Source organism: Branchiostoma belcheri, unplaced genomic scaffold (assembly GCF_001625305.1).
Source record: "Branchiostoma belcheri isolate BF01 breed outbred unplaced genomic scaffold, Haploidv18h27 scaffold96, whole genome shotgun sequence".
NCBI classification, from domain to species: domain Eukaryota; kingdom Metazoa; phylum Chordata; class Leptocardii; order Amphioxiformes; family Branchiostomatidae; genus Branchiostoma; species Branchiostoma belcheri.
This window is the reverse complement of record NW_017804642.1, coordinates 1,233,128-1,256,218: the sequence shown is the minus strand read 5'-3', so window position 1 is coordinate 1,256,218 and position 23,091 is coordinate 1,233,128. Positions and strand designations below refer to the sequence as shown.

At 39.2% G+C, this 23,091-nt stretch overlaps 1 protein-coding gene across 3 annotated transcripts in view; it reads right to left on the bottom strand.

Moving 5' to 3' along the window:
- The window catches only part of LOC109461827 (disintegrin and metalloproteinase domain-containing protein 11-like), a 43,122-nt gene that overhangs the window by 2,274 nt on the left and 17,757 nt on the right, over positions 1 to 23,091 (bottom strand). For all 3 annotated transcript variants that reach the window (XM_019758288.1, XM_019758289.1, XM_019758290.1), the window contains exons 6-25: positions 18,347 to 18,429; positions 17,360 to 17,432; positions 13,930 to 14,002; positions 13,644 to 13,714; positions 12,544 to 12,615; positions 11,651 to 11,722; positions 10,813 to 10,985; positions 8,343 to 8,427; positions 7,861 to 7,948; positions 7,167 to 7,224; positions 6,854 to 6,953; positions 6,005 to 6,076; positions 5,419 to 5,529; positions 4,691 to 4,771; positions 4,143 to 4,190; positions 3,953 to 4,016; positions 2,949 to 3,057; positions 2,068 to 2,187; positions 1,369 to 1,537; positions 420 to 531 (exon numbers count right to left, since the gene is read on the bottom strand). In XM_019758288.1, coding sequence (XP_019613847.1) covers positions 420 to 531; positions 1,369 to 1,537; positions 2,068 to 2,187; positions 2,949 to 3,057; positions 3,953 to 4,016; positions 4,143 to 4,190; positions 4,691 to 4,771; positions 5,419 to 5,529; positions 6,005 to 6,076; positions 6,854 to 6,953; positions 7,167 to 7,224; positions 7,861 to 7,948; positions 8,343 to 8,427; positions 10,813 to 10,985; positions 11,651 to 11,722; positions 12,544 to 12,615; positions 13,644 to 13,714; positions 13,930 to 14,002; positions 17,360 to 17,432; positions 18,347 to 18,429 — 1,834 coding nt within the window. The remainder of the gene's footprint in view (positions 1 to 419; positions 532 to 1,368; positions 1,538 to 2,067; positions 2,188 to 2,948; positions 3,058 to 3,952; positions 4,017 to 4,142; positions 4,191 to 4,690; positions 4,772 to 5,418; positions 5,530 to 6,004; positions 6,077 to 6,853; positions 6,954 to 7,166; positions 7,225 to 7,860; positions 7,949 to 8,342; positions 8,428 to 10,812; positions 10,986 to 11,650; positions 11,723 to 12,543; positions 12,616 to 13,643; positions 13,715 to 13,929; positions 14,003 to 17,359; positions 17,433 to 18,346; positions 18,430 to 23,091) is intronic.

Sequence of the window (23,091 nt, the reverse complement as noted above, 5' to 3'; positions counted from 1 at the left end):
GAGTCATCAATATTGTTTTACGTAAAGTATGATACAACTAAAGCAGCCAACTTTACGAATGATAATAATGACAGGTGCATCAGCGATAAGCATGTGAAAAAAGCACATGTTCACGACTACAATGGTATTACTCACATGTTTGAAATATGATTGTACATAACTTTGTAGCAAACACTGACTACATCTTCGACTCATGTATATATAGAAATCTTGTCTATGATAATCAAATTATTTGAGGATCAGAGAAGTGACGTACACAAAATCAAAATAATTTGAAATGACAGTGAAGTTAGGTAATGCAAAGGCGCACACCTAATATGTATTTTAGTATTGACAGGTATACCTGATGTATATGATATTACCTGGTTGTATGTTTCGAAATTGTGACTGATTGTTGACAAGTGTATGTCATGAATCACCTTGGTTTATTTCAAGGTCATCCTCTGGGTTCCTCACGGGAACAGGGTTACCGCAATCGCTGCCCCTCCACTCTCTTGTGTCACATAAACAGCTGTCTTGGTTGGTGCAATTCTAGAGGAACAATGATGAGTACAGCATAGGATTAAAGTTAAAGGTACTTTTGTTAGGCAGTGTTGAAGAATAGTGAACACTATTATATCAATGACGTCATGATGGCATCATGACTTCTGATGGCAATAATGTTATTGATAGTATATTTGATGCTACTATTACAGATAGTGATAGGATATTTGATGATATTGTTTTTGATAATGATAGTATATTTGATGCTACTGTTACATATTGTCATAGGATATTTGATGAAATTGTTTTTGACAGTGATGGCATATTTGTTGCTACTGTTACGGATAGTGATAGGATATTTAATGATATTGTTTTTTATAATGATAGTATATTTGTTGCTCCTGTTACAGATACTAATAAAATACTTGATAATTTTGTTTTGATACTAAATAAATAGTGAGAGGATATTTGATAATACTGTTATCGACAGTGATAGGATATTTGATTCTACCAAAGCTTTCGTCATCTTCAACATTGACTTTGGTGATCTTCAATATCTCCAACAAGACCTTGCTGGAATAAAGGCTGTTTCTTGCGCTTAAGACACCAAGAATTCGCCCTGGGAAGAGAAAGACTTCCATGCAAATGCCACTTACCCCATGTCCAGAATATAGGCTGCTTCCGTGAATAGTTTCATCAGGTTGGTAAGTCACTGAGTAAAGAGACTCTTTTTACACAACCAAGTCAGCCGACGTTTCGGTGACCGTCTGTCACCTTCCTCAGGGCAATTCTGACTAGTTCACATTGCACTGCAGCACAGGTGTCGCTGCTTTGTGCACTACATGCCGTAAAGAATTCGCCCTAGAGAGAGAGGAAACCACTTACTCCATGTCCAGAACAGGGCATCCCATTGCCGCCTACAGGACAGGGCGTGATGTTGAAGTTAGACACCTCCACACACCGCCCACTGTGGCACATCTTGTTGGTGCCGCAGGTCGTCCCGTCCTGGACATATCCGATGTTGTTACTGTCATCCAGCAACACGTGGCCACCCCTAACAAACAGTACAAAAGCACGCTGAATTTCATCCAATGAACATCATTTGTCGTAGCCTGGGTACCATCCCCAGTGGTATTCGCACGCTCTATAACAGTTATAGAGCTGGCGAATATACTACTGGGGATGGCACCCAGGCTACATTTGTCGAAGACCTAATTAGTGTTAATACTAGCTGATCATTCTACTGAGGAAGACGGGAGTGACTGGTCGAAAGTTCTAGGTGAGAACATTTCCCTTTTGTGTTGGAACAAATGTTTTACCTTTAAACTGTTTAACATGTAACTGCCAACACAGATGAACTTTCATGATAGTACAAGCAGATGTTGTATACTCGTAGTCTGACTAGATATTATGTTTGATTTGAAGAAGATTGACCATTACATATTATTCTTGTTATACTTTGCGTCGGCGACATACTAGTAGTCGGTTGCTCTCATGCTATTTCAGCCTGTTGCGAACGTCTGTACCGGATTCTTAAGTTAGAATCGTGAAAGAAGTCTGCTCCACGTGTACAGATGTTCTTACTTGCAGTGCATAGTCTTGCCAGTCCTTGGGTAACTCTTGGACGTGAGAGAGCCGTCCAGAACGCCGACCCTGGGAACTGTCACGTTACCATCGCACAGAAGGTAGCCGCAAAAAATGTCTCTGAAACATGACGAAATGTACCAAGATCTAGCCTGATATCCAGTCTTACGTGGGAGGGGCGGGTTCTCCTCGGGGCTGCAGGAGCCCTTCCCCGCCCGCCTGAGATAGGTTTCCGGGTTGGTATATCACTAGAGATTGATAAGCCATACTTCGTGTTGGGGCAAATCAAATCCCCAAGCATGCTATCTCTGCTAGCGTAACAGGTCGGCCTGTTGTACTGGGCGGGTGGAAGATATTAGAGCTCCCGAAGACACAGCCTGCCTGAACACGCCAACAGTCCCAATCACGTAAGACTGGACACCAGGCTAACCAAGATCCGGATATTGTGACACAATAAAGGACCGTCCCATTACCACCTTAGATGTTTTTATTCACATATACTTATTTAGTATTAAGCAAGAAGCACAGTTACGCATATGGTGCCTTCTACTCAAAAATATTAAACGAGAGTAAACACAATGACAGAATACATTCATAATTACAAAATTGGTAAAAAAATGAGTATAAACAAGACAAGTTGGTGATCTATCAATTACGAGAATCTACATGTACAGTAAATAAAGTTTTGAACTACATCGACGACATTATAGTGCCACTACATGCGAAAGTGACATGGACCCTCGTAGCAGTAAAGAACACGAATTACTGTCATTGAGATGCTGTAGCTTTACTATGTTAGAAATAGATGATAACAGAGTACTTTTGAGATGTTATTATCAGTGAACAACAGGGGATACAGTAGATGGAAACTAGTGACATACTTTGGTTCACATTTGTCCCAACCGCCATCTTCGCTCTTCCCGCAGTTGCCGTCCCGGTTTCCGTTGATGTTGAGCCTCTGATAACAGATGTCATCTGCTGTGTGCACATCTAACAAGAAAAAACAGGTAAACATATTTATTTAAATAGTTTTATCATTATCTTCGGAAACCTGCTTCCTAGCTCCCCTACAATCCCAAATTTAATTATTCTGTTAGCAAAAATCTTTATATACAATAATAGAAAGTAAATTTTGAATCCTTTCTTCTATATATAAATTTCTTTTAAAAAAGTTGAATGAAATATTGCTGCAAGAAAAGGAACAGTGGAAACACATCTGGGAAAATGGGGCACTCTTGGTGATTAGTACTGTTGTGGTAAACTTTTAGTATGGCTACTTTTGTCTTTTTCTTTGCTTGACTGTTGACCCTTATTTGTATATATTTCTTGAGATGGTCAAATTAGGTATTGATTTCAACTGAATGGTTCCCAATTTGTTACTTCTTTGTTATTAGAAATAATTATATATAAAAAAAGGAAAAACGCAGTCAGTGGGTTTGTGTGATTTCACTGCTGATGCTTTCAACGTACACCTACCTTCTTAACCTATTAGGGGTAACTGTTAACATAATTTTCATTGGGACATTTGTGACATATATTTAATCTTAGAGACTACATGTTAGAAAATAGTTAAACATTTATTGTTGCCGCTGAAATATATTCTGTACGTAATGTGCCGCATAGATATATTCCGTACGTAGGATGACGTTATTCATAAATGCTTTGTTAGATCTTTAGTTGTAGAAGACCATACAAAAGTCCCTGTACTTTTTGTTGAATCAATAAAGAATCTTTAAAACATTGCCCTTAAAACATTTTCCTGAAGTATAAATGGTCAAGATTATTGAAGCCACTCTCAAGACAAATTGAAGTTCTAATAGTTTTATATATATACAAATGGTGAGAAATCCATCAATGGAGTAACAAAGCCTGTATGTGAACTTACCTTCACCCCAGACATATTTGCACTGGTTTGTTCTTGTCCTGCACTCGCCATAGTAGCAGTGGCCCTGTGAAATTTAAACATACGGAAAATGGTCAGATAGCTTATTATATAATATCAACCACTTAGAGATACACGTACAGTATAGGTCATAGTATCGACACAGAAGTATGAAATGGAGATATATGCTTACATCGACTTCGCAGAGTTGTCCATCTTGCTTGTAAAGGTTGTCTGGACACTGAAAAGACAAAACATCATCTCACTGTTTTTCCTTAGTTTAATGCACCTTGCGCCGAACGTGTTCTAAATACAGAACTACTGTCAGTGTTCTAGCCAGGCCTTTTTAGCATAAGGGCCCCAATGCTATGATTTTGACCCCCTGTGCTATAATTTTGACCCCTATGCTATACTTTTGGCCCCTATGCTAAGTTTCAACCAGCATAGGGGTGTTTTGGGAGGGAGAACCTTCATAAATCTTGCTAAAAAATAAAACATAACTTTAGAATGAAGCTATAGCAAAGGAAAAACCTTGACTTCACAAAATCTGTTCCACATTAAACAAGAAATAGTGTCTCAGGGGGTGATGAGTTTCAAAATGTTTTGGCTCAATGGGTGATTTGCCCCACTAAAGTTGTTCTTCTGTACGTGACCCCTATGCTATGTATATAAAAAATCATGGCTAGAACACTGACTGTGTAACGTCATTGTTTCGGTTCATATTCAAAATGGTGGCCATACTTCTCCACTCTCGCCGGTGCACTTTTCTTCCAAGTCGCAGGCGTTGACCGGCGCTCTACACGATGTGTGCTTTTCCTTGAACTGAGAAAACATCACAATATATGAGTAGGTATACTGGTTTATGTAAGCCTTTCGACGAGGTCACGTTAAAAAGGGTTTAAAGGGTAAAAATGTGTAAAAATCTGAAGTACACATTCTTTTTGCCAAAGATAGGACAAAGTGAGATTGAGGTAAAAAAACACGTTGTTTTGCAGTATGGCGGTTACCAACTGGTCTTGTAATTGTTATTTTTTTAAATTTCAACAATTTTATTCTGAGATATTGCAAATGTATATATCAATGATCCATCAGATACAATCTTACATAATCATGACATATAAGTTTTAAAAAATTGCTTATAATGCTATGCACATGCTCTATTACCAACTGGTTAGAATGTTGTTTTGTTACCATACATAGGAGTACATGTAGCAACTCTATCACATGGCATTATGAACTAACATGACCAATATTGGTTCAGAATTGACAAACTTGACCAACCAAAATCTTCTCTGCTGTTCTTTCATAAAATTTATGTCAATCCTGGTAAGGCTAGGCATGCATAGTGTAGTGTCACAACTTAACATGGAATTGAAGTGTCAACGACTATACATCTTGATACAAATTTACTCCAGTATAATATAAGCTTGAATAGGACATATTTTGCCTTTGTAATTTTGACGGCTTACATTGCATGTCGACAAGTCACAACATTCTCCGTGTGCGCATTTTGCTTCCTCCGCCAGCATACAGCTATCGCAGCATTTTACACACCGCTTGTAGAACTTCATATCCGTCGGCTGTAGGTTTAAAAAATCGCCATTTTCATGTGTCAATTATTTTGTAAATCTTTTCACAAATAGTAAGAACTACTGAGGAAGTTTAATTCACATTTTATTGCAATCTTTTTACCGAAGGCTAATTAGAAGGAAACACACTGTTACAGTAACGCTAAAGATAAATTGTCTAGTCTATCGTATGTTTCTACATGCACTACTGGAGAGTTTTACTTTTTTGAAGGTTTACTTGTCTAATATATACAAAGAACATGTACAGTCCTATATTTGTAATTCTAAGTGGGTTTTGTGATCTTAGCAGAAATATTGTTTTTGGTGGTCTTCCAGATGACAAAAATTGAAGTTTGAGAGGAGTGAGGTAATTGTCTCAAAATTCCGGTTTCTTTTAACCTCGCAACGACAGCGTTTACAAATGTGTAAATGTAATTGACAATTATTAAATATCCAGTCCAAGTTAGTGCAGTGTTTGTGAACGTACCGTAGGAGGCCCACAGTCGCACTGTTCACCTGCTTCTATAAATCCGTTTCCACAATAGGGAGGCTCGTGGAGCTGGAAGAATAAAAACTTGTGTAAACAAAATTCTTACAGTAAAATCGTGACCTTTCAATTGCCTAGTTGTGATAGAATAACGTGATGTAAATAGTATAGATATATTACTTTTGTTAGAGCCAATAGACCAAGTTTAAAAATGTATTCAAAACATCAGACCATAAGTTGTAGTGTGGACCCTGAGTGAGTAGTGGGGTAAAAGTCTTCCCAATCACCTCAAACGTAGTAAAATGTTGAACTTTATTCCAACACAAGGATTACACAGAGATCAAATTTTCAACGCCCACTGTGGCCTTCATCGGGATAATCAATGACCAATCACTTCAAAACGTAATCTCGCGAGAGTTACGGTTACAGACACGTGACTTAATTCACACGAGACTTTGCGGAAGCGTGATGTCAGCAATTGATCAAACGTGCCAGGTAGGTTGTGTCGTCCACCGTCTCTGTGTAATCCTTGCGTTGGAATAAACATTTTGCTATCATCACAGATGAACTTTCATGAAAAATTCTTATGTTTACCCAATACTGAAATCTTCGTATAACAATAAGAAATCACAATAACGGTACATAACAACGTGACAATAAGACAGAGTGTTTAACAAGGGTGTATGCTTAACTGTATCTGTACATGAATCTGTATCTGATTGCAAATAAAGATATCGAGTGATTGCCATAGAGATGCTTAACTCTCAGACACGAACTCGCAGACTTGTAATGTACAAACACACACAAACATTCAATTCCTGAAAGCTGAAAGTTATCCTTTATCCTTACCTTTTCAGGTCTGTTGAAGATACAGGCACCGAGTCCGTTCATGAGTAGCTCTTGATAGTCCCTTACACTACATTCCGAAAATCTACTTGGCTGCTGAATTCTGAAAAGAAAAAAAAGGCAAATCAATTATGAGGTTTTAAAAGTTACAGTAAATTTACACAAATTTGCCGCCTTGTTTATATCATTGTTTACTCATTGGTTGCATTTGTTGAGTTGATACAATGATATCACGTGAGTGTATGTCACGTTGGTATCACGTGGATATCACGTGGGTGTATGTCACGTGGATATCACGTGCGTGTATGTTACCTACCCTCTTTCATTCTCCATGATGCACCCGTACCAATCTGGACAGGCTTTAAAGCAATCTCCTGAGGAATAAAAGACATTTTGTTTTAGTGTGACTGAAAGCAAATCAAATCACATCCCTATTCAATGACATGCTACTTAACTGACCAGTGAGTATTCCTAAACGGTTTATAGACAAAAAAAACGTTGCTGATCGATGACAATTGCTGAGTTTTGCTAAGCATTCTTGAGAAAGATTGAATAGTCGAAGTCGAAACCGGTCGAATTCCGTCTCATCGTTGTCATCTTCTCATCGCTACGAATGACTATTGCTAAGTTAGTAAAAGTAAGACTACTAAAGTAAAATCTGGAATAGATAATGACCATGACAATGAACTTTATTGCATATTCACGCCCTACATGAGCGAAATGCACCACATAAGATAAAATTTGCAAAGCAAATGCATAATGTTTACCTACGGATATGGTCTGCTCTGCTAATTCTTATAAATGGTCAGACAGGAGTATAAATCCCTCCTACTATAAAATTGCAACATTATGTAACCCAACACCAGTTACCATGGTGAGAGACATCAACAAATCAGGTCATTGACCAGGTCAGAGGTTAGTGTTTGGAGAAGAAGAGGAGGAAATGTAGCAAAAACGCTATGTTTTCCTTCGGTAAATGTAGTAAGCTATGATAAGAGAGTGATGATTACTTCCGTTATCGTCGTGCATCCCCAGATTGTGTCCCAGCTGGTGTGCTAACGTCACAGCCAACACCATGGCGTTCCTGGGATTCTGGTTCTAGGAGAAAGGACAAGATAGTGTGTAATAAATGGAATCTTCCTTTACCTAATGGTAACAAGTAGATACATTGAAGTTCACGGTTAACGATAATTAAATGTAGAGATGTATGAAGGGAATATAGATAATGAAGAAGGGTCTACTAAATAGAAGATGGCGTTCTTGCCATTTGATCTATTCTAATAATCTCCTAGCAGATCTTTCGGTGGCCGCAAAGACAGTATCAAATTGGCCAGGCTGTATCCATTTGCCAGACAGTATCCATTGGCCACTCGAGTGTCTTTGCGGCCACCGAAAGAATTGCTTGGAGATTACTATTCTGAGAAATGACAGATTACACAACATGACACATGGGTCTAAGGTTAAACATTTTCCAAACTACTACTGAACCCACTTCGTTGACACCTCCGCTGTTCCGTTTTGTGCAGATGCCGTTGATGGGGGCCTGACCTGTTACCCCGTCTGCAAATGCCATTCCGCTACATGGGAGAAAGACAAAAAGACTCAGAAATTCACTTGACAAACGTGTTAAAGACTGCTTGACAAGCAACATCACCACATTCTTGTTTCTGATACCTTTCGGGAGGAAATATATGTTACCTGGATGATACCCATGTTTTGTGATGTAATTTTTATTTTATGTCTAGTGGTGACGTGAATATAAGCATATTGCTTGAGTACGTCACCACTATGTATTGTTGAAATAAAACAAATATATTGCCAGACATTCTATGAAGGCAACGTTTCCTTACCGCATGGCATTGTACATGATGTCAAGGAAGTAAAAGGAAATTCATGATTGCGAGCTAGTAAGGCTAAGGCGTCAAATATTTGGGACATAAAGAGACACGTTAGGCCTTTAATGTACTTCTTTTTTATGGGTTCACCACACCACGAAGTGGTGTGGTGAAACCATATTGCTTTTTCTGATGTTTCTCCTCCTCCTCCTTCTCCTGCCATTTTTTAAATGGATTCAGCTTCTTCATTTTAGGGCCTAAGGTCCTGAAATTTGGTATGGAGGTACAGTGGGCAAATACCCCTAGGCGTTTTTTAAATTATTGTGATACAGGCTTTTAGAATGGTTTTATTTGAGTTTTTTGGCTGTGTTATAGCAAATGTATTACTGTGTTAGTTTGCCTTGTTTACCACGTTTGGGCATGAGTCATCACAATGGAATGCAGGGCATCAACCAATAGGCATGCAGCTTTCCTCTATACTTCTTGCTGATTGGCTGTTGGGATTTAACTTGATTAACACCTGCACAGAAGCATTTCCATACTGACAGTATGTCTGTATTCAAGTGTTTTGGTAGGTATTTCAAGCTTTCCTGCTCCAGCATTGGAATGCCGGGCATGGACGTTTTTTTTTTATTTTGAAAATCAACAGTTTGCATTATGCAATTAAAAATCCTAACCAATAAAGTAGGGAATAGCTATCCAACTGTTGTTTTAGTTGTATTTTACTTCATATTATAGTTATATCAATGTAAATCATTGTTTTCCCTTGTGTTTCTCATTCTTTCCCTGCCATGTGGTAAAATGTGGTGAACCCATCGCTGTATTTGCTCCAAAGCAAATATTGGCCTTTCTAGTTTTCAGTTAGATCATCTGCACCAAGCACTACGGGAGTAGAAGTCCTATCTTGTTAGGTGGTCTAGCATTGGGACAATCTGGCGCCGTGCTTTCATTCGCCACCTTTTTAAGTAAAGCAGTCTTTTCTGTATCCTTCAAACGATCCCGCAGGTACTTACAACATCAGCTCTTCAAGGCATGCAATGCGATTTCAGAGCAGCAAAACTGGAAATATTCTGAATAAGGCAATTTTATGATATTGACACATACTGTTTCACATTAGCACATTTCAATCACTATTTCATACTTTCGGTACCTAAAACTGGAGAAACAAGCCCCAAGATGAGTCCTTTATTTTATGGGAGGTACCCTAAAAATCAGCCAAGGGCCCTTCCAGTACCCATTTTCCGTCACAATTTTGAATATTTTTGCTCCATGAGGGTCAATATACATTAGGGTAGTATATTTTCAACTCAGTATGTAGATACGTGACTAGAATATTGACTTTGAAAAATCGGGTTTCCAAGTCCTAAAAACTGCACTGGATGCCTTTAACGTACAGATGTGTCTAGCCAACATTTGACGCTATACCTGCCCATCTGCGGCATCATGAAGAGCTATGAAATGTGATCTGATGTGAAGGGCAAACAACAGATTGCAAACACACAGGAGGGCTGACTGAAGGACACAGTAATGATTGTGGTATTTTTAACCATTAGGACTCGCTGAAGTTCACCCTTCATAGCCAATCTGTCCAAATAGTGGAAAGGAAGAACAAACATAGAACTTCCCCACCGTGCTACTTTATATGTATGTAAGGCCACAGCAAGCAAATGTTATGGATGACATCCTGCACAGACTCCAAATCTAATGCGATAGGGCAAAAAAAGAAGGCGGGCCAAAAAAACAAGGTTCCTACATTTTCAAATTTTGATATAAACCTTGTTAAACGAGAAATGATACCTATATTGTGATATGTTTACTGCCAACTATCACTATAACGTTCACTATTCAATGAACGTGACATATAAAAGGAATGGATCACTGCATCAAAGTAAAAGACAAAACATTAACTCAGAGCCTTGTCTTGTCTCCTCTCTCAATATTTATCTGGCATCCACGTGGTATAGCAACAGAGATCTTTGCCCATTTTCGGTGTGTTGACCACTTTCAGAAGGCAAAACGTTTTTTTTATTTTTCCAAAATCAGGCGAAAAGTAATGCGCGCGCTGATGTCATCAATAAGAATTACTTGCTGTAGCCTAACAGAGAGTAGAAAGACTTGACTGCCTACCTGAGTAAATGCGCTGCATCATGCGGCTGCCAGTTTAACAGGTTCCGATATCTGTACTTCAGAAACTGCCTGAGAGTTTCCTGGGCATCGCTGTTCACTGCTATCTGGTCTTCACTATCCCACGTCTCTATCGCTACTAGTGCTATTCTTGTGTTCAGCTGCTTACTGTACATCTACGGGAACACAGGCGAATGTTAACATGAAAGTTCATCTGAGTTGGTAAGATACATACTAGTAATGACAATTAAATTGTCCTCCAACTCAAGAAAAAAACTTACCAGTTTGTTATATGAGAACAAAATCAATCAGGCCAGGGAAGTAAAAGTGTCGAGTTACGTATCTCATATTTCTGTTATGTAGAATGTCAGAATTATAGCACGTTATAGCACCATAAGAGAGAAATACAAGACATTGGTTCAAGACGTTTTCGTCATATAGGGTTGTGGTACTATGATTAGGCCACACCAATTTAATTTGTTGGTTCTCGGATTCGCCTCTTCATTTTTTTCTGATTTGCAAAAAAAATCTGGTTCTGAATCAACTAAAAATGCTCGTTGCAACAGTTGAGGAAAGTCCTTTTCTTCCTGTTGTTGCACTTTTTTCATCTATCAATGCATTGGTTTGATTAAAACTTCAAAATTCATGGTTTAGATATTAACCCAGGTTTTTTGTGCTGACTTCATGGCTCCTTTCATAGCATTTGGAGCTATAATAGGCTGCCTAGACCTGTTTTTATTTTATTTTTTTCGCCCTGTCGCTTCATTTTTTTTTTGAAAAAAAAATCCGAGAACCAACAAATTAAATTGGTGTGGCCTTAGTGTGAGTAACTGTGACTTACCGCATCTACTAGATTTGCTACGGTCTTTGCGACGCTACTTGTCCGCTGTGTGTTATTTTTATACATCTGGAACTGCAGGGGTCACACAAAGGCAAATGCGAACAGTTACAATTCGTACAATTATAGAGAGTCAAGTCGACGGATAATCGTATTACAGGTACACGTACACTCGACAGTTGGTCGCTAAATGTTCACAATAGGGGGTCCTACCGCCTTTACCAACAACAAAACATACATACATAATAGTACGCATATATACATGATTAGAGCAATACGTGTTAAGTAATTGGACTGGAAGTGTGTATTCCAGCCTATGACAGCCTCAAAAAGGAATGACGCCTCACTAATCTATAGTTACAGCAAAGCGTCTCCTTTTCTTGAGCAGACTGTTGGTATGGGAAGTCAGGAGCCCTTTGCTGTAATGGATTATCTGATTATTTCCATCCACCAATCATCGTCATCCATTATAAACTAATCACAACGTCGTAAATCTGTTTTGTTCCTGTTTTCCTGCACGTGTCGGGACGGGGGTACGGAACAGATGTGTCATTCAGATGACATAATCCGTTCTTGAGCTGGCACAAATTACTCTTCATAAATCGCACAGAGATCAGCCCTGATTTGCTGTACTTGATTGTTTTCGTTTGTTCGGTAAACGTTAATCATGCAGTGGGCGGGACGATAACTTGATTGAGGGAGCAGGCTGGCGGTAGATTATATCATGTATCTGTGAATGATGATTATCAAATTGCATCAAATAACACCAGCATCATTATAGTCTCAATCCCATTGTGCTAACGCATCGACGCGATATCAAAATAATGCTAAACAAGAAAAAAAGAGAAAATTTAGGCCAATGTCATGATTAAAATAATATATAATATGATACTTGCCATTCTGTTATCATTTACTAAGATTAGCTCAATGTACTTTGTTTCTGGAAGTACGTCCCTCTTCAATCTTGCCTGTAGAGGTAAAGAGAATATGACATTGAATAAAGCAACCTCCGTAGTACCATGTGGTATATTGTGTTGAACAGGCACGATGGTCTCTTGTTCTGTTTTTGACTGTAATTTTGACTCAACAACATAAAAATCCAGACAGATAAGTTGCACACTATCTACACACGTTAGTGTGACTGTCCTTGGTGCTGAACACAATCTACACACGCTAGTGTACCTGTCCTTGGTGTTGAACACTATCTACACACGTTAGTGTACCTGTCCTTGGTGCTGAACACAATCTACACACGTTAGTGTGACTGTCCTTGGTGCTGAACACTATCTACACACGTTAGTGTACCTGTCCTTGGTGCTGAACACAATCTACACACGTTAGTGTACCTGTCCTTGGTGTTGAACACTATCTACACACGTTAGTGTACCTGTCCTTGGTGCTGAACACTATACACACGCTTGTGTACCTGTCCTTGGTGCTGAACACTATCAACCTACTTAAGTGTACCTGTCCTTGGTGCTGAACACTATCTACACACGTTAGTGTACCTGTCCTTGGTGCTGAACACTACATATACATGTTAGTGTACCTGCCCTTGGTACTGAACACTATCTACACACATTAATGTACCTGTCACTGGCTCTGAACACTATCTACACATGTTAGTGTACCTGTCCTTGGTGCTGAACACTATACACACGCGTTTGTGTACCTGTCCTTGGTGCTAAACACTATCAACCTACTTAAGTGTACCTGTCCTTGGTGCTGAACACTATGTACTCACGTTAGAATATATTTCTTGGTGCTGAACACCAGACACACATATGTTAGTAAGTCTGCTCTTGGTGCTACGCTAATCATCTACACACATGTTACTATATTTGCCCTTGGTACCATTCGCCCACGTTCGTATGTATGTCATTAGTGTAATCATGTCCTAACTACATGTAGTTTGTCTCAAAAGAGAGTATACTTTCTTTGCAAATCCGAGAAAGCGACAAACACATGGGAAGACATAGATATATCATTTCCTTACCTTTGGTTTTCTTCTAAATAGAAGTTCTCTAAGTCTATCCAGTCTACTTGACTTCGTATCCTTCTGTGGTTCTGTAAAAAAAGCATGTCACATGGTATATATCATACAAGGTCACGCCGCTACATGAAAGTGGTTTGTTACCCTTGTAAAATATTCCAGATACAATAAAAGAGATTGAACCATCCATGGATACGTGTTAAGTAGGAAATGCTTCGATTATCGACACAACGTATAAGATATAGATTCCAATGCTTTTATAAAGATGTAGATGTATTACTGGTCTCACCATCTCGAACCAGGACATCATCCTGCTGCATAGTTTTGACATTGGTCCTGTACACGATGTGCAACTGACCATTCTGAAAGGGGGAAAACAAGATGTCTTAAGGTTTTATCATATACTAATCTTCAATATGTTAATCTTTCCAATGACATTTTTAAATGACTTGAAAGATTACAAATAGCGTGTTAAGGGCTTTCGTGAGCAAAGTTTAGGGCACAACGTACACTACGATTTTTTAAGTTTGAGACATTGTAACTTCTACAGCTACACAGTAATGTGAGGATAGCTGTTGAGATTGCCCTTCCATCAGAGGTGACATTGTCTTTATTACAGGTTTTACATACAGTATTCGCCCATTTGTACGGGATTAAAAGACTAAGTACGGCCTGGGGCATTACTGTCGGTGGATAACACGGAGGACCGTGATGTAAGTGGCTGAGCTGACGTCCGTTGTAAATTGTGGATGAAAGGACTACCCACATATCATCAAGTTACACATAGAACGTCCTTCCGGTTAAGTATTCACTACCTAGGCCTCAGCTTCTCTACTATTCAGCACATGTCCACGAATACTTAAGGCCGATTTTAGACGAAAATCTGCCATTCTAACCCAAATAAACAGCTCTGCTACAGTACTTTATTCAGATGACGTTTGTAGAATCACTACTGCTGAGTGCCACGCAACCCTTGCTAATGGAGGCTGATGTATCAGTAATCCTCCGGAATGTAATTATGGCACCATTTGCATGAATCTATAGCTCTTAAACCTTTCCTTCTCATTTAAGCAGCTTGATGTGCCCGGTCAAGGAAAGGCAGGCAAAGGTTCTTAGCCAAAGGTTTCCTGTAACTAAACCGTAGTCTTTTTATCAGAGGCAGCCCTCTTCCTTACCATGCCGAATTCGTGTGAAATACTCGTTAGTGAATAAAGGATTAATGCCCCACCCGGAGGTGTATATGTTGAAATAATCCCTGGTCAGATGCGATAACCACCTCATAAACCACCAAGTGAGCGTAGGGAACGAGGTGGTTAATGAGGTGGTTATCGCACCTGACCAGGGATTATCTCTCCATATACACCGAGGATAAGGCGTGGCATTAATCATTATGGCATTAATAATTATCCAACTGACACACTTATTTGACTCAAATTCAGTACCACTTTTAGTAGGGGTGTCAAAAGTTATGTTTAGTCTTTTCTGTTTAAATTTCATTTATATCTTTTTAATAAAAAGTCATAAAATCAAATAAATTATTCAAAATAAACGACTATACGTTGTTTAATAGATAAATACTATAAGTCTTAACACTACTGCTAGTGTCCTGTCCCCTTAATAATGGTACGGTCCAAAAAGTGGTCAGTTATTCTAATAACCGACCACTTGTGAGGTTAGCCTAAAAACCGATGGGAAATGGAGCCATCTGATTGGTCGACGTCGCCCGCCTATATGATAAGGTGTGTTGTTATCCTCTGCTATCTTCTTACACCGTACGTAGGAATCACGTTACAACTCTAATCTGATTGGTCGACGTCGCCCGGCTATATGATAATGTGTGTTGTTATGCTCTGCTATCTTCTTACACTGTACGCACGAATGACGCTACAACTCTAATCTCAAACACAGGCTGATCACCTTTAGCTGTAGGCTAAGTACACAGTGTAAAACACTGGCGCTGTGACAGGTTTATGGCAAATCAGCAGGCTGAAGAATCGCCCTTACATCTTCAACCTTCGATTGAACAAAGGTTTACATGTACAACATCCATTAAACAAAGCATTGAAGCCTGGACGGATTTATGTATACAATACCTATGTTAAAAGTAGTTACTCAAGCAACTGGATATGATTTTGAAAACGACGTTTCAGCTAGTATCCACTAGCTTTCGTCAGTGACTGAGAGACCAGAGGGGGAATGCAGGTTTATAAGCACAACCTATTGATTGATATGCAAATAAAGTGAAGACAAATTTTTTGAAGTCGAAAAAGGAACAAAAGTCAGACAAGTCAAGACAAGATGCAAATTAGTCAGAAAGTCAATAGGTTGTGCTTATAAACCTGCATTCCCCCTCTGGTCTCTCAGTCACTGACGAAAGCTAGTGGATACTAGCTGAAACGTCTTACGTTTTCAAAATCATATCCAGTTGCTTGAGCAACTACTTTTTGGCGTTCGTATTACCTGGATGTCTAACCTTCATCGACGTATACCTATGTTATATAATAGGACACAGATTGCTGATACAAAATGTTTCAATAGTAGGAAGACTTGAAAATATCTAATATCGTGTACTGGACCTTTTTTTTATAGATTATTTGATTTGAAACATAGAGCAAGATGATTTTGGAAGTCAAAACTGTGACGACATTTGGTCGTTTGGGGACGCCGGCAGTGATGAGGGCAATCTTGTCTACATCTCAGTTACAATGAGACTGGCGCCACAATGCGCACCGAGCCATTTAAATAATGTCTGCTGCCTCGATCTTACTATGTAATGACATATGGTTTATGGCGCCAGGGCAGAGCACGGGTCACTGGAGGGCAAACAGCTGTCTTACAATGTTTGTACCACTTGGGATGGCCAATAGTTGTGCATTCATTCGACGTGCAACAAAATTGTTATGGCTAACCCTGCAGTAGAAATGCATGTGTGGAATCAGCAAAAAGTAGACACTAATGATCAAGCAAAATCCGAAGATTGGAGATCCATATACAGTGAATTCTGACCCTGACCTCCAAATGTAATCAGTATTTTTAATAGTGCTTCTTAGTTTAAAGTCTTTGTATTTATGTATAGATAATTCCAATAATGTAATGAGTCGATGACTTTGATTTTGTTCTTATTTTATGTAGCTTGTTGTCCTTGTACCCAGGGTTAGCCCTTTAAAATAACCTTGTTACTAGTTGAGCAATTCTGTCTTTTGTACAGCTGAACCAATAAAACAAGTAAATAAATGATCTACAAGCTGGCGTAATGTTCCAACATTTCTATTTTGCTCAACTTTAACATCTTTCTATTGCAGTACCACTAGGAATTCCACGTAACACTGTAGTATGTTTGTTTATCGTTAAAACTTTAGATCCAACACAAAAAGTTCTCCCACCTAGAGCTTTCGACCAGATACTCTGGTCTTCCTCAGTAGACTGACCCAGTGAGGCTATCACGTGGCTTCTTTGAAGTGTGACATCAACACTGGGTCAAATGTATCTGATAGACCACCACTAGTACCACCACGACCAGATACCTTTGACTCAGTGTTGACGTCACACTTCAAAGAAGCCACGTGACAAGCTTCACTGGGTCAGTCTACTGAGGAAGACCAGAGTGACTGGTCGAAAGCTCTAGGTGAGAGAACTTTTTGTGTTGGATCTAAAGTTTTAACTTTAAACCTGTAACTACCAACACAGATAAAGTTTCATGACTGTAGTATGTTAGTTACCTTATCTGGGACAACATCTTGCTCATCGGAAGGCCGTATGAAGTACAGACTGTCTCCGTCATCAAACATGCCACTGAAACAAACACGTTCACTCATCACCGCTACTCATACAACAAACCAACTAAACAGGCATTAATATTTAAAGCGATATTATGTAAGATTTTCACTATTCTAAACATCGTTGTTTAACACATTTTCTTGAGCTATAAGCCTGCCATAATGACGTTTGGGGAGTAAAAGATCAACGTCGTTGTGCCGCGAAAAAGTGTTGGAAAACTGCCGAAGATACCCGAACGAAAACTGCTGTTTGTCTACATTCGTTTTAGGAGCCTCCTAAAATACAGCGGGCCTGGCGAAACGTATTATTCTCTTATGTTGAAAGTTATTGAAAATAACAATCTAGAAGAGAAAATTTTAGTTATTCATATTTACAATTTTGGCGCAAAAATCTTACATAATATCGCTTTAGATATCTGTGATATTGACACATTACGTACATTTGTACGTCATACGAAGAAACAGCACATCTGTAACACGTTTGTCAACAAGACAAGCAATTTTGAATGCACAGAAATATATTCATATTTCATTTATTTTGTTTGTTGCTTTTGAGCTCAACAATTCAGGCACGATGCCATTACACCAGATTAATTCCTAGACGTTCCGCGTCTCAGACTTAGTGTAGTGGTGCTGTCCATCCCGGTGGACAGAGTGTTAATGCGGCAGACCAAGCGGATAATAGCCTGCACAAAAGCGCACGCAGCGTGGAGGGTACGCCCGGGGTCGATGAGCGGAATAAGGCTTCCATCCGCAGATACCAGCGATGACCCGTTTTCCGTGATGGAGTCGTGATGGCGGCAGTTCATCGAAGTCATTTCACTCCATTTGTTTTGTTTCTTCAATTAGAGTCCCTCCCCCCGTCCCTGATTACACATTTTGCAGAACCATTTATTATCGTGCTCAAAGATAATGTACGAATGTACTTACAGAAGGCCGTTGCATGTTGATAGTGCCACTGTTGAGCCGGGTCGACCTCTGATGCGGCCATGATAGTAGCAATGCTCAGTGCCCTGTGCCAAAAGTACAATGGCAATGAACTTTTAAGAATTAGAATTGCATATTCACGCCCTACATGGGCCAAATGCACTACTTTAGATAACTGAGGTACAAGGATAGAAGGAACAAGTGCTACATTCCTGTGCTACATCTATAGTATATCTACAAGATCTCTGTTTTTGAAACAAGCATGAACAAATTTACATAGTTTTTCATTTACACCGTATCCCTGGATGTCACAATATGTTTGAATAATTCTCTTTTCGGTAGTTGCGTATATTTCTGTGATGAATTTATAAACGATTTTCGCATGTCTGTGTATATTGTGCACTCTAAGACAAAATGTGCTTCATCTTTTACACAGTTATCGTATATGAAACACAACATGAGATCAGAATGCAAAAGTTTCCACACAGAAACACCGATAACATCTCAGGAAATTGCTGATCCACTGATCATTCAAATGGCGCGATCAGAAAATGTTCAGTTGATATTGAATCCTGCTGAAAGAAAGAAAACACCACACACAGTTTCCTGCCATCCCTACGCCATTTGGCATCGTTTTTGTTATAACTGTGGTTTCCTTTGCTGAGGAAAGGAACAAAGGAAATGAATGTCTTGTTTATTTCTGATATACATTTGCCTATACATCGATGAATCGCGATCGTTGATGAATCAAGCTTCTTTCCTTTGTAGCGACTTTGATCAAGCTTAAAAGACACTTTTGATCATTTGATCATTGAAAACTACTCTCCTCTTAACATCCGAAACCCACAAATTACAGAAAAAGTGGGATCCTTTGTCTTCCTCCGTCTTCAAAAAAGAAGTCAAACCCAGTAGTTTTTACTAGTAGTTTCTTAGTAGTTATCAGTAGTTCTATGTGTACTAATTGTCTGTTTTTTTATACCACATGTTTCTTCGAATTCTGTGCCTGTAATTAGCCCTCGGGTATGAATTTGCAACAAAACTATAATTAATGTACAGTGAACATGCTACTTCAGCATTTAAGACATTTAAGTCAGCAAATGTGTCATTGATGCACGGCGATCTTCATTGTTTACAACGTTGTCCTTTGTTACACGTAGACCAATCACGATCCGCCATGTTTGTCAGATAACCGCAGCGCTAAAGCTCCCGTGATTAAACTTGACGAACGCCACGTGAAGTGCTGGAATCACGCCTGATGCAGGCTCGTGTCGTTTATCAGTCAGAGCGCACATTTTCCCGTGAGAAACGGCCGTATCCATCAGGGTGGATATCTCCGTACCTCCCACGCAATCCCGGTGAGGAGAAAACATTACCCTGTAGTTATCTCCCCTCCCAAGCTGTTTCCCAAGCTGTTAACTCCACACACCCGCCACTGGGAAGACCCTGAAAACTCAGCGCCAGGTTTTCATTGTTTCATGTTTACTGTTGAAAGACAATGTCTCCAGGTTTGATCTGGAGTTGTGATCTGAAATAAAAGTTTATTGTTTGAATGAGGAACCGTAAATTATTAAACATCAACGTCGATGTTGTTTATGCGAGGAAATGAAGGTATTTACGCCCCCAATGGTGTGATAACCAGCTGGACGAACATAAAGCAAAGCAATCTACAGAAAGATATTCCTACGTCAGGTGGGCGATTTTACAACATTATGGCAATTTCGCTACCTTCTGTATTAGCAAAGTTATGACCAATCGATTTTCTGTTTGTGGACAACATTTCCCAATACCACCTGTGGTCACCATACACAAAGGGTATGATAACTAGAAAAGTAACATTTGCAAAGCAAATGCATAATGTTTACCTTCGCATATGGTCTGCTCTGTTTATTCTTACTCCAACAGATTCACATATATGGTGACAGGAGTCTAAATCCCCTTCTACCATTAAAATGCAACATTATTGGCCAGGTCAGAGGTCACTGTTGGAGAAGAAGAAGAAACTGAGCAAAAACAATATGCTTTCCTTCGGTAACATAATAAACCTGAGAACGTAGCACAGGGCCTCATCTCTTACAATACAGCATGTAATTATATGCAGGTATCGTGCATTGCATATTGGTACCCACGCAAGCAAGAATCCCTCGCCGTATATAGGCGTCCCACCCGCCTACGTAATTGAGACTTTACTTATTTCGGCTAGCGGTGATTTTGCTGTTTCCGGAAATTGTATTATAAAATACATAGAACATTTTAGACGCAATTTTGTATTCCAAGACGTTTGTTACCGTATCCTAGAAGCAATCTTGCGTTCCAAGAAGTCACAGTCAAGATCCTTTGAAGATTGATCAGAAATCGATAAAAGCTGCACTGTGCCTGTACATAGCTTAAGCCGACACATCACAATGCTGAAGTTGAATATTGGCCTGGATGTTTTTGGCCTAAAATAAGTCAATAAAAAGGTTACTTATCCTCACTTATAAAGTCACTTATAAAGACAATATGCATGTGAAGAATGGTATCCATAGTTTTTTTAAATTCAGGAAAACAGTAATGAATACATATGAAAGCACGGGCAAAGTGACTGCGAACTCAAGTTAGACACAACTATTTTCGCAGCCATTATCACGATTAAAAATAAAGGTATTTTACAACAAGTGTGGATTCATAATAGACCTAGTTTAAGCGTAAGTCAAAACTCCCATCCCAGAAAAAAAAGCAAAACAGAACACATGTAGCTAAAAGCGTTTTGTTTCCCTAGTGTAGTTTTGTGTGATTAACATATTTTTACAGTTGATGTCATAGGAACAGAGCAAACTACCGCGAAGAACTAAAAGTTGTTTAGCATTGTCAGAAAGGGTGTTTTCATATTTATATTTACCAAAGGAAAACATACTGTTTTTGCTCAGTTTCTTCCTCTTCTTCTTCTCCAAACAAATAAGGTCAATGACCTGAGCCAGACGTCTGTTACCTTGGTATCTAGTGTTGGGTAATGTTTCAATTTTATAGCAGGAGGGATTTAGACTGCTGTCACCGTATATATGAATGTGCTTCAGAAAGAATTAACAGAGCAGACCATATGCGAAGGTAAACATTATGCATTTTCTTTGCAAATGTTACCTTTCTAGTTTATATCTATTTCAGAAACGGTCTAAACAGCTACCGTCCTGGTAATACAGCAACCGCCAGGTGGCAGCGCCTATAAATTACGCTGCATTAGACGGAGGGAAATTGCTTGGCCAGTGACTGTAGAAACAGCTGGTGACTCAATTTCCTGGAAATTAAACACGGGATCACTTGCCCCCGAGGTCAGATGGACGTGACACGTGGGAATAATTCTGCCGCTGAAGGTTCGCCTCCAGGTGAGGCTGCAATTCCCATCTACCATGTCGCCATCATTCCAGGAAAATACCAGTGGAATGTCAGTCAACGTAAGGCCACAGCAGGTAAATTTTATGGATGACATCATCCGCAGACTACAAATCTAATGCGATAGAGCGAAATAAACTATGGCGGCCAAAAAACAAGATTCCTACATTTTCAAATTTTGATATCATAAACCTTGTAAAACAAGAAATGATACCTATATTGTGCTACGTTTACTGCCAACTATTACAACATCCATTTGTCTCTGAAAAATAAAAGTTTTAATCATGGTACAAATGGTTTTGATTCAGTGAACATCACATACCAAAGGGAATGAAATTCATCACTGCATCAAAGTAAAAGACAAAACAAGCTCTTCATATTTATCTGCCATCCACGTTCTGGCATGACAACAGGCATCTTTGCCCATTTTCGACATGTTGACCACTGTTAGAAGGCAACAAAAATTCTTGTTTTTATTTCCAAAATCAGGCGAAAATTAATGCGCGCTCTGATGTCATCCATAAAATTTACTTGCTGTGGCCTAACCTTTCAGCGTACCAGCACAGGCAGCTGCAGGAGCCCGGGAATAGCAACACCCGTTGTCTCCACTGATTTGAAGTGCCAGCGGCCATGTTTTACAGTGTTAGGAATGCCATGTAAATGTCAGCGCACACTGTTCTAGTGTGAAAGTGTATCTTCAATCTCAGCTCGCCGTGTTAACATTTAAACACACGCCGGAGGATGCGGAATAGACGCGGCAATGACAGATCGAGCAATCAGCATCTCATCCCACAGCTACCAGCTCTCATTGATTGATGGATAGATGCTGCCCGACAGTATATTACCATGTCTATATAGCAATGTAGGTCGATCTGAGAACGTGAAATTATAGAGTCTTATCTGTATTATCCTTTGATGAATCTTACGTAAGATCACATCAAAACATTAGCGTTTTTATCATCGATGATTATTGATCGTTTACCCTGCAAAATCTGTTTTAGTTTTATTAATATAATAGAATATATGCACGCGCCATTCACATATTTATTCAAACATATATTTCTTATAACGAGTTGACATTCAAGAATAGGAGTTTCGGCATAAAACCATTAATTAAGATAGCCCTATGGACATAAATGTAAACATGGACCAGGTCCAGAACACAAAGTGGCAGCAAAAAGCCCGACCCTTTCCACGTGAGTTACAATAACTACAATAAATGATTTTGTGAATAAAAGGACTTGCTTCTCATGTAACATTTGTTGTGCTTAAAACATACATATTGCCAGTGATAATTGATTTTAACGTTTGCGAAAAGTCATACCATCATTCACGTGGACGAATTTCTACATGGATTGTTCAGATGAGGTAATATTTACTAC